General features: G+C 41.5%; 1 protein-coding gene across 1 annotated transcript in view; it reads left to right on the top strand.

The window, feature by feature from the left end:
• DNAI3 (dynein axonemal intermediate chain 3) overlaps nt 1-12,050 on the top strand; it is a 79,243-nt gene that overhangs the window by 63,330 nt on the left and 3,863 nt on the right. The window contains exons 18-21 of the mRNA XM_059075512.1: nt 6,708-6,838; nt 8,521-8,725; nt 10,206-10,297; nt 11,535-11,657. Of these exons, the coding sequence (XP_058931495.1) occupies nt 6,708-6,838; nt 8,521-8,725; nt 10,206-10,297; nt 11,535-11,657 (551 nt within the window). The remainder of the gene's footprint in view (nt 1-6,707; nt 6,839-8,520; nt 8,726-10,205; nt 10,298-11,534; nt 11,658-12,050) is intronic.

Below are 12,050 nucleotides of genomic sequence, written 5' to 3'. Positions count from 1 at the left end.
CATCACTAATCATTAGAGAAATGCAAATCAAAACTACAATGAGGGGGCTTCTCTGGTGGCGCAGTGGTTGAGAGTCCGCCTGCTGATGCAGGGGACACGGGTTCATGCCACAGTCCAGGAAGATCCCACATGCCACGGAGCAGCTGGGCCCATGAGCCATGGCCGCTGAGCCTGTGCGTCCGGAGCCTGTGCTCTGCCACGGGAGAGGCCACAACAGTGAGAGGCCAGCGTACCACACACACACACACAAAAAAAAACTACAATGAGGTATCACATCACACCAGTCAGAATGGCCATCAGCAAAAAAAAAAATCTACAAACAATAAATGCTGGAGAGGGTGTGGAGGAAAGGGAACCCTCTTGAAGTTTTGGTATGGCCACTATGGAGAACAGTATGGAGGTTCCTTAAAAACCTAAAAATAGAACTACCATACTACCCTGCAATCCCACTACTGGACATATACCCTGAGAAAACCATAATTCAAAAAGAGACATGTACCACAATATTCACTGAAGCTCTATTTGCAACAGCCAGGACATGGAAGCAACGTAAGTGTCCATCAACAGATGAATGGACAAAGAAGATGTGGCACATATATACAATGGAATATTACTCAGCCATAAAAAGAAACAAAATTCAGTGATTTGTAGTGAGGTGGATGGACCTAGAGTCTGTCATACAGAGTGAAGTAAGTCAGAGGAAAACAAATACCATATGCTAACACATATATATGGAATCTAAAAATTTTTTTAAATGGTTCTGAAGAACCTAGGGGCGGGACAGGAATAAAGATGCAGACTAGAGAATGGACTTGATGACACAGGGAGGGGGAAGGGTAAGCTGGAATGAAGTGAGAGAGTGGCATGGACATATATACACTACCAAATGTAAAATAGCTAGCTAGTGGGAAGGAGCTGCATAGCACAGGGAGATCAGCTCGGTGCTTTGTGTCCACCTAGAGGTGGGATAGGGAGGGTGGGAGGCAGACACAAGAGGGAGGGGATATGGGGATATATATATACGTATAGCTGATTCACTTTGTTATACGGCAGCAACTAACACAACCATGTAAAGCAATAATACTCCAATAAAGATGTTAAGAAAAAAAGAAGGAATATAATTCTCTAAAAAAAAAAAAGAAAATGTATTTGAACCACTTTTCAAAGTGTAGACCTAACCATGAGATAAGGAAGAGGCAGCTCCTGGGACTGCTAGAACACCATGGACCAGTGAGGCAGAGCAGCTAAGCTAGGTTTGCAGAAGGTCTGGTCAATCCTGTGGGTGGCTGAGACAAGTGGACGTACTAGTGACTGACAGAAGTCCTGAGGTCAGAGCCACCGCTTGCAGTGGACAGCTGTTGGGGCTCAGATCTCTGCCTTAAACTTCATCTTCTTCACTTCTATCTACTGAGGCTGGTTCTGCAGGCTAGAGTCTGCCTAAGAACTTGGAAGGCTTGTTTTGTCAGCATTGCCTCCAGGGTGGCCATTTTCATCTGGAAACAGAAGCACTCCTACTTTTCTTACATAGGTCTCTGGCCTAGAGACCCAAATGTATGTTATTAATAAGAGTGAGGCATTGAGAGAAGATTAGATGTGACCCAAAAAGAGGATCAAGTGCATGTAGAACTAAGACCTATTTTCCATTTTCCAGTCATTTCCAATTCCATAATTTAAAGTTGAACTCAAAATTATATATTGGATGTAACGAATAACATTCAACTACTTTTATGCTTATTCATGTTTCTATTTATTCAATCATTCAAGAATGTTAATTGTGCACGTGCTGCATGCCGGGCACTATAATACATGACAGCAGTGTCCACTACACCCCTGGGACACAAACTGAGACCATGACTCAGCTCGTGATGCCGTGACTTGGTTATGCACAGGTGGACACTGTCTGGTTCCTCCTGGTCTCAGATTTTCTTAGAGCCTTACCCTGGTGCCAGCTTCCTAAACTGCTTTTGAGGCAGCCCATGACAAACAGGTTGAGTTATTTATTTTAAATGGATTTTATTCCATCTATAGTATCAATGACAATAAACTTAAAAACCAAGAGCTTTACATTTGTACCTCACTGATGTTTGTTTGTTCTTTCTTTCTTTCATTCATTCATCAAATCATTATTGAGAATCTACTATGTGCCAGGCACTGGGAATACAAAGATGAATAAGATATCATCTCCCCCAAAGGGGTTCCATGATCTGTTGGAAAAGCCAACCACAGAAACAAATGATGACAATGCACTGTCATTAGTGCTATGGTTGGAAAAAAAAGACGAACACAAAATGACATGGAAACCAGGGAGGGACCAACTCTTTAGGGCTGTTAAGAAAAGACCCCACTGGGCTTCCCTGGTGGCGCAGTAGTTGAGAATCTGCCTGCCAATGCAGGGGCATGGGTTCGGGCCCTGGTCTGGGAAGATCCTACATGCCGCGGAGCAACTGGGCCCGTGAGCCACAATTACTGACCCTGCGCATCTGGAGCCTGTGCTCCACAAAAAGAGAGGGCGTGACAGTGAGAGGCCCGCGCACCGCGATGAAGAGTGGCCCCCTCTTGCCACAACTAGAGAAAGCCCTCACACAGAAACAAAGACCCAACACAGCCATAAATAAATAAATAAATAAATTTTAAAAAAGAAAAGGCCGCACTGAAGAGAGATATGGCTGAGCTGGATCTTGAAGGGTGGTTTGCAAGTTTCTAGCTGGAGAAAGGCATTCCGGGTAGGAAGACAAACAAGTGCAAAAACATGGAAGCTCAGAAGAGCAGTGCACAATTAGGAAACAGGGAGATCTTCTGGCCAAAGCATGGTAATAGAGAGAGCAACAACAGCAGGAGAGGTGCCAGGAAGGACATTTGAGTCCAGGTGGCAAAGAGCCTTGAGTGCTTTACTAACGTGTGGACCTTACCCTAGTACCACCAGTATAATCAGAAAATCACTCTGTCAGGAGAGCAGGGGTTAATTAATGGGTGGGAAGTATGATGACCAGTTGCAACTAGAGGAGAGATGGAGAGGACTGATGTACAGGCAGGGTGAGAAGTATGTCCAGCAGAGGAAATACAAGAGGGAGAGACAGACATACGAATCATCATGCCAGGACTTTGTGACCAGTGGGATGTGAGTGGGAAAGAAAACGAGAAGTTGCTGTTAATTTCTTGACATTTAATTCATTCCAAAAAAATGAGAAATAGCTCTAACCACCTACTTAAAGGCTATTTTAAAGTCATCTTAATACTTTAATACTTTAAAATTACCAGTCAAGTATTTTGTAATATGGAAAGCCAAATAACACTGTTACTCCCATTGGATAATGGTTGAAGTTCAGGGAAAGTCAATGTGTAGACATGCTGTAAATTGCATGCCCTCCTTAACATTCTGTGAACTGGCAGTGTTTTCCTTGGAAGCTACCAGCCTGACGTGTTTCATGAACACCATGGAGGTTTCCTCGGTAAAGATGAGGCAAATACTGGGAGCCATTTTCTCTTGATCTGCTGGCAGCCCCATGTTTTTATCTCAAATATACAACAAGACAGGAAGGAGAATTTCCTTTTCTAAGAAGAAACTTCTGAAAGATTACCCTGACTGAGCTGTGTGTGATAAAGAAGTCCAAATCAAACAGATGATCTAAGTGACAAGCCAAGAAATACAGGCTGATGTATTTGATGATGATGACAGTTAACATAATCATTTCATGTACTCAACTCTCAAATTGGCAAACGTCATGTGTTAGGAGCTCAATACTCTCCATGGATTAATCCTCACAGCAACTCTGTGGGTTTGAACCCAGACGGTCTGTGCTCCTAACCACATCAGTATACTAAATCCTTCATTAGATAATGGCTCTGGAAAACTACTGTTTTGTTTATTGTAAGTTTCTTATAATAACCTGGCTGGGGGCTCTGGCATTTCATTTAATAACTTAAGGACAGCTCCATTTACTGCTGAATGGCTCTAAGGTCTTCCAAAGGACAAAAGGAAGAAAAAGTTATATGGGCTGAGAACCTCTAACATGTTAAAAGTACAAATCTTGATGGTTATCTATATTCCTATCACTGGTGGTCATTACATTTTGCAGAGGGCTTCTAGACTCCTGGATAGCCCTGCTCACCAGAGTGAGGCCGTGTAGGAAAGCCCGGCTCACCAAGGACGAAACCAGGATCTGAGGGACACAGGCAGCAGCAAGAAGAAAGCTGCTGGCTTCCAGGGGTCTCCTGCCTTCCTAGAAATCCTCCAGATCACTTCAAGGTGCCCTTAGAAATAAGGCTTCTGTGCTGTCTTCAAGATGGAGCTTTGGTTCGAGGAAAATTGGTCTTTTTTAACCTAGAAGAGCTATGTTTAAATTTATTTATTTTTACTGTATACACTTTTTTCAAATAATTTTTACATTGAGATAAAAATATACATAAACAAGAAATTTAACATCTTAACCATTTTTAAGTACAGTTCAGGGGAATTAAGTACATTCACATTGTTGTGCAACCAATCTCCAGAACTCTTCATCTTGTGAAACTGAGACTCTGTACCTGTTAAACACTAGCTCCCCACTCCTCTTTCCCCTCAGCTCCTGGCCGCCACCATTCTACTTTCTATCTCTATGAAGGTACTTGTTGTAAGTACCTCGTGGAAGTGGAGTCATACAGTATCTGCCTTTTTTCTTAAGTTTTTGGCCACACCACACGGCATGTGGAATCTTAGTTCCCCAACCAGGGATCTAACCCGTGCCTCCTGCATTGGCAGGTAGAGTCTTAACCACTGGACTGCCGGGGAAGTACCAATATTTGCCTTTTTGTGACTGGCTTATTTCCCTTAAAATAATATACTCAATTTTCATTCCTGTTGTAGCAGATGTCAGAATTCCCTTCCTTTTGAAGGATGAATAACATTCCATTGTATGGATATACCACATTTTGTTTATCCATTCATCCATTGATGGACACTTGGGTTGCTTCTATCTTTGGAGTATTGCAAATAATGCTGCTATGAACATGGGTGGACAAGTATCTCTTTGACACTGTATCAGCTTTTTACAAGATTATGGTAGCTTTTTTTTCTGCTTAATGTTACATTGTTGTTCTGAGGAAAAAAATCCAGCCTTCACATAGCTGTTAATATGATAACTTTCAGAGTAAATTCGTGGTTTTAGTATAAAACAGCCACACATTGTGGTTTGGCCTGGACAGGCACATATTTTTATGGCCATCTCTGGGGCTTGTGGGTATGGTCAGTAAGGAATGAGGAGCAGCCAGCTCCAAAGCCCAGGACCGGGGAGAGGAAACCCAAGCCGTGGCAGAGCAGACAGACCAGGGGAGCAGAAGGGCCCTGGTGCCTGGGGCAGAGACAGTGGGGGGTGGGGGGGGAGCCTTCATCTTAATATCCAAACCTGCTGGTCCTCTAGTCTTTCCAGTTGCAATAAATGGAACGTACAGAGAGCCTGTTGCTCTTACCAGAAACCTGGCTGTCATTCTCAGCACTCATCTCTCTCACCCCTCCTGTCAACTCTAGCTTGCAAACATTTCTTTTTTTTTTTTTTTTTTTTCCGCGGTACGCGGGCCTCTCACTGTTGTGGCCTCTCTCATTGCGGAGCACAGGCTCCGGACGCGCAGGCTCAGCGGCCATGGCTCACGGGCCCAGCCTCTCCGCGTCATGTGGGATCCTCCCGGACCGGGGCATGAACCCGTGTCCCCTGCATCGGCAGGCGGACTCTCAACCACTGCGCCACCAAGGAAGCCCGCAGGTGTTTCTTGATTATCCACTCCTCCATTCACCTTCATCCAAGTCACCATCCTCTCTCACTAGAACTACAGCAACAACCTCCCATGGTGTCCCCTGTTTGCTTTTACCTGACTCTGATCCATTCTCGCCACAGCAACCAGAGAATCCTTTCATATGTCAATCAGATAGTCCTCTAGGCCTAAAGGGCTCATTAAAAAACATTACACTTAGAATGTAATCTAAATGTTTTTCCTAACAAGGCTTTGCAAGGTCTGGACTCTCCTGGTCTCCATTTGTTTCCTATGTCTCACCCTGGGATTATCAGACTCCAGTCCTATTGCCTTCCTCAAAATAATAAATGCACTAAACACTTCTCAGGACTTTGGTGTGTATTATTCCTTCTGTGTGGAATGCTACTCCACACCAAAATCTTCCCGTGCCGAACTGAAGCCTAAATGACTCATCTTCAGAGAAGCCTGTTCTGACCATTCAGCCTAAATTACGAATGTCCCTTGTTATTCTTTCTTGTGATATTTTTTACTTCATAATACTTTTCACCTTTTTTTTATTATATACCTTAGGATTTGTTTGTAGAGTATCTGTCTTTCCACTGGGCTGTAAGGTCCAAGAGGACAGATCATTGTTTACCCATCCATCTACAGTTCCTGTTACATACAAACAATCCACAATTATTTATTGACTAACAATATATACTATTGACTAACGGATAGACTAATAAATGAGTGAATGAATAAGAACAGCAAGTGTTCCTTTGAGCCTGAAAAGTAGCCTTGATGGGAATTTCCCTGGACTTTCCTTAAAAAATAGGAGGAGCTGTCCCTTGACAGAGTCATTCACCCCAACTGACCTCTGGTTCTCCACTCTTGGACCTCATTAATCGGGACCTATCTGTCCATCGGAGGTCTGCCCATTCTTCATTGCAGGAATGTAAACAGTGTTATAAAAGGTGAAATGGCCTTTTCCACTCCAACAGCAAAGAAGCCCATAAGCCTCTTCACAGTCCATGATGGAGGTGTCCACACCATTCAGAGATCACCTTTTTACAAGGACATTATCCTCACTGTTGGGGGTTGGAACGTGGCCATCTGGAAAGAAGGTATTATGGTAAGTTGCCTGCAAAATGGAGGAATGGGTGTGTGGTCCTTTGTTATTGAGAAAAACAATAGGAACAACAGACTGTTCTGACATAATAATGCCTTTGGGACATTTTTTAGAGAAATTGGAACAGATGGCCTGGGCCCCAGCCTGTCAGCAGAACCACTACAGGCCTTTGGAAAACACAACCATTTGCTTTTCTTTCCTGAGGGAAGGAAACATTTACAAGTCTTTTGTTCTCTGACACCAAACAGTCTTTTCTTTGAAATACCGTGAATATCATGGGCAGTTCCCTTGATTTATATTTTTCCCTCTGCTTAAAATACAAGATGGGATGCTGATTATGGCACAAAGTCCAAGGAGAAGCAATGGGTCTGTCACTGCTCTTGCACCGGGGCAATTTGTCAGCAGGTTCAGAAAGTGGGACTAGGAAAGCTAAGGGGTCCGTCACCAGGCAGGCAGAGACGTGCATGGGTCAAGGTGAGGCAGTGCCAAGAATCCAGTGGTCCGGATTAGGACTGGGCCTGGGTCCAGGCAGACAGAAGCTAAACTGCCAAAAGCTAGAAAGACCGGTAAAATCTAGTGAAGCAAGGGCATGGGAAAATCAGTATGATATGTCCTTCTCATGAGCTACTTAGCTACTTTGATAAGAAAATTATCAAAATCTGTAAAAAAAGTATGTATATATATATGTGTGTGTGTGTGTGTATGTGTATTTCAGAGCTGTAATATATTTATTCTTTGACCTAACACTTTTTTTTCCTTTTATGTCTGGGACTCTTAACTTACAGGAATACTCAAAAAGATAATGTGTTGAATATATGTACAAGTTTGTCATCGAAAAAAGTTGAAAACTCCTTAAGTGTCCATCCACAAAAGGACTTCTACTTTATAACAATGTACTTTTGTATGCTCATTTTTTTTTTTTTTTACAACAAGCAAGCATTAGTTTTGCAGTTAAAGAGAAAGACAAAAGAAATTTAGGCAAGATTGTCCAAAGACCATGCAGGGGTCAGGAACCTGGTTATCCACCAAAACTGAAGGAGCTGAGCAAGAACAGGTTTGGCCTGTTGCCTCAGGGAGTCCGTGAATTGGTGACCTTCTTTGTTCCCTGTAGGAAGGTTTTGTTTGCATGTATGGGAGGGTGGAAGGCAGCTCCATGACTTAGTTTAGTCCCGCAGATGTATGTAGGTGAACGAGCCCAGGCGGAGCACGACGGTAGGAAGAGAGCACATTCTGATCTTCAGTCCCTATGAAAACCTCCCAAAGAAGGCAAATTACCCCAAAATAGAGAAAAGATAAGATGATCTTATGTTGCTTTGGTGGTCCAGAATCTCTCCCAAATAATATTAATAAGCCTTTGGATGCAGCTCACAGATAGAATTGATTTTCATTCCCTTTTCCTGCCCACCAGAGCTATTTCCATGGTGAGCAGGCACCTGACAGGAAAATAAAGATATAGGCAAAATTTGCTTATAATCTTTACTTATCTGGTGTCCATCAATCTCCATACAAATAGCAATGGGATTTAGCAGCAGTTGGATTATTAGAACCATAAATAGCTCGATTGGAAGGTTTGATCTTTTACATGATCATAGCCATCTGAGTTTTACTTTTAAACAATCATTGTGAATATCTCTCAGATAATAACAAAAGCTTTTAATTTGGTTTTTTTTTTCATTTATTTTTAGACTGGACCCCTCCTTCAGTCATCCAGTGCACCAAAAAGGTACACCTCAGGGCACTGGTCCCTGACAAGGCCTGGAGTCTTTTACATTGGCCGGGAAGACGGATACATCGATATCTGGGACCTTCTGGAGAAAACCCATGAACCAGCCCAGTCACAAAACATCTGTGTAACTATGATCACGTACATCAAACCCTGGACCTTTTCTGGTATGTTAATTCTTACTGAATGAGCTAAGTCATTTTGCCTTTTGGGGCTAGCTTAGGAACATTTCGGCATTCAACTGCAAAGCCTCTGATGTTTCTTCTCAAGATTTTTCTTCCCATTCCATCTCTTCCCTTCCTTTCTCTTTCCTTCCCATCATTCCCCTTCCTTTCCCTTTTCAAATTTTGGATACAACCTGAGTTTCTCTCACTATTTTCTTTATCAACAGTTATTTCTGAGACACATTTTAGTATGTTAAGCAGAGGCTGATTTTAAACCACACAATAAAAAGCATCCTTCTCACCCTCTCCAGGTCCCTAAATCACAGGGTGAACCCTAAATCTTTGCTACCTTTTGCTGCTTCTTTTCCAAATAGAATAAGTTCTGTACCTTTAATTTTTCATTATGTCACAAATTTTCAATATTTTGTCACTTTATGGCCCTCCATTGGACAATATCAAGCGGTTTCCTTCTTGAGATCAAATGACTCTGCAGGGTCATATATTTCTTTAAACTATAACTTTTAAACTAATTAAGAGGAAAAGGATAATGTATAATAGAGCAAGCAGAAATTTAAGAATGTGTCGATGGAAAAGTAATTTATATCCTTTGTCCCAATTTCTCTGTTTCACCCAAGTAATACTTTCTACCCAAATTCAGTGTATATTTGCTTCATTTCAAAGAAGTTTCCCTTTGTTTCCAAAGATTTGCAGGCATAAAATTGTCTTTCTATTTATTTCTTTCTCAGAAGAAACATTACATTTAGAAACACAGTCTTCAGAATCTCTAAGAGTGTCAGAGTCTGACTAATACTACTTGGCCGTATGTGTCACCAAAGTGTGCTTTCTCGTCTTTGCTACAAAACATTGCTTTTGTATACCTCCAGGGATTACAAGTCTAGGATTTAGCAATTTGAACCAGACCTGCTGAAAATGAGAAGAAAAAAGTTGATGAGAGAGAAAATTAAAATTTTCAAACACATTTGTGTTTTATATCCATTTTAAATGATCAAAGGAAGCAATTTGTTTTTATAATAAGAAAACTGGTTCTGGTTGTGTCTTTGAAATTCATCTGGATGATGGCATCCTTTAGCCCTTACTATGTCTTTGGTGAAAATTGGCATCATGATTTTTTTTTTAAATCTTCCATGTATTGTCCCTGCTTTCTTCTCAAATCTGCCCAGTGGATCCAGTCAGAGCTAGAAGCCACACTCCTTATATAGAGGCTGAGAAAACATGACTGGGGGTGAGCAGGGTGGCTGACAAAGACTCAGGGTCTCAGCCTTCATTTCACCAACTGGAAAAATGGCTTTTACGTGTTAATATGGTCTCCAGTCATGAAGGTCTGATGAAGATGCCAAGATCATTGTAACCACAACAGGTCCTTTAGGAAATCACAAAACATAAACACAGTACATATTTAACCTCTAAAGTGGCTTTCTGATTGCAGAGTTGTTTTTCCTCCCCCATTTTTTAAATCTTTCAGCTAAGCAGCAATTTATAGCCATAGCTGATTATTATGGAACATTGCATATATTGGAAATTCCTTGGACACTAAGTCGCCCTTCCACCAATGAGGTTAGTAACTTTTGGCTTTGAGGATTTACGTGATCAGATACTGCCGAGGCATGTTTTAGAAACATGTTCAGAAATGACAGTATTTTTGCTCTATAAGAGAACAAAAGAATCATGCAGTCAAAAATAGGGGGATGTTAACCTAAATGGGAAAAGAATTTGAAAAAAAAATAGATACAGGTATATGTATAACTGGATCACTTTGCTGTACCCCTGAAACTAACACAACATTGTTAATCAACTATGCTCCAATATAAAATAAAAAATTTTTTTAAAAAGGGGATGTATTTCTGTTTTATGAGATAAATGGCTTAAAGCTAGGGAAAAAAAACAAGCATGCAGCAAAAGAAAGGCCATGTAAATGAAGCCCAGATTCAGAGTGGAATTGATTTGGGGATTCATAATCATAAGATGTTATTTTCACGTTGTAACCTAAGCGTGGGACCCTTATTTCAGTGATATCCTTCCCAGAGGGCCCAGCTGACATTTTTATGCATCTCTCCATTGCCAGCCTCCACCCATCCTTCCCCAGCTTGGTGTGCTGCAGGCAGCAGGTCTGAAGTGGCAGTTTTCTGACGCTCCATGCACACCACCCAAGGGTTTCAAGCAGTGTTAATAATTAGGTTATAAAAAGAAGATCAATATGTAGAAATACATAAATATGTATACAACCAACATTAAACATATCAATCACAATCTGTTGGAAGTCCCAACAACATCACCCTAGTTACTGGTAGGCAAAAAAATTTCCTTCCCTTGGTGGCCTTGCCCAAGGTCTCTACTGGCTTCCCTGCTTCTGTTCTTATGTCCACACGCTAAACTCTCCAGGGGATCAGGAACTCAGCTGTGCTTCCAGTCCCTTTAGGGTTTCCATTGACATCCTCATCTGGGTTTTCCAAGTTTGTTTGATGATGTGAAACTTCCCTTAGTCTTAAAAATGAGAAGGAAAGAAGGGGGATGGGAGCAATCCCTGAACGTTTCTCCTACAAAATTGCAATTTTTTGCAGCTCTCTCCTTTCAATCCCACTCCTTTCCTGCCATCCCCCAATTCTCAGGCCCCTAAACCTTAGCCCAGTAGCCCCCAAATTAGCTAGTTCCTCTGATAGTGGGCCTGTGGGCATTATCCCAAAGCAGGTAATCTAGCTAATAACTTACAAGCAAGAGAAATTCTTCAGAGCCTCGTGAAGAACATGGGAGCTTCCATGTGGGTCCCCCTCTCATGGGCCTGTGTTTCTAACAGGTATCAAGTATAAGCCACTACTTTGAAAGAGAAGTCAAGCATCTGGAATATGTAGAACAGCGTAAAAAAATTCGGGAAAAAGAAAAGAAAGAAATGGAGCTGGAAATGGAGAAGAAAAAAGTTGTAAGTTAAATTTCAGAAACAAAAATTGCTTTCCTCTAATGCCATGGACAATATATTTGTTTGGCTTATTCCACAATTTTAATAGAAAAATTATGCCTTTTTACATTCTTCTCTTGTTCTGATGGGAGTCAAGAGGGCATTTCTCTGATTTCCTAGCTTACTATGAGTCAGAACAACCAGTTGGACACACCTAGTGAGATTCTACCCAATTTAAGTTTCTGAAATTTTCTATATTTCAAAGGCCTTTAGATACAGTGGTATCTAAATACCAATTATAGATTCAAAGGTTCAAATTCGAATGCTTTCATTTCATAGAATTTTAACATCTAGTGAATAATGTATTCAAACAGTGCACAAGAGAGAGGACTATGAATTGATGCGTGGGCACTCGTC

This window comes from Kogia breviceps, chromosome 1 (genome assembly GCF_026419965.1).
Source record: "Kogia breviceps isolate mKogBre1 chromosome 1, mKogBre1 haplotype 1, whole genome shotgun sequence".
Lineage (NCBI taxonomy): Eukaryota > Metazoa > Chordata > Mammalia > Artiodactyla > Physeteridae > Kogia > Kogia breviceps.
This window is presented reverse-complemented; position numbering and strand designations above follow the sequence as displayed.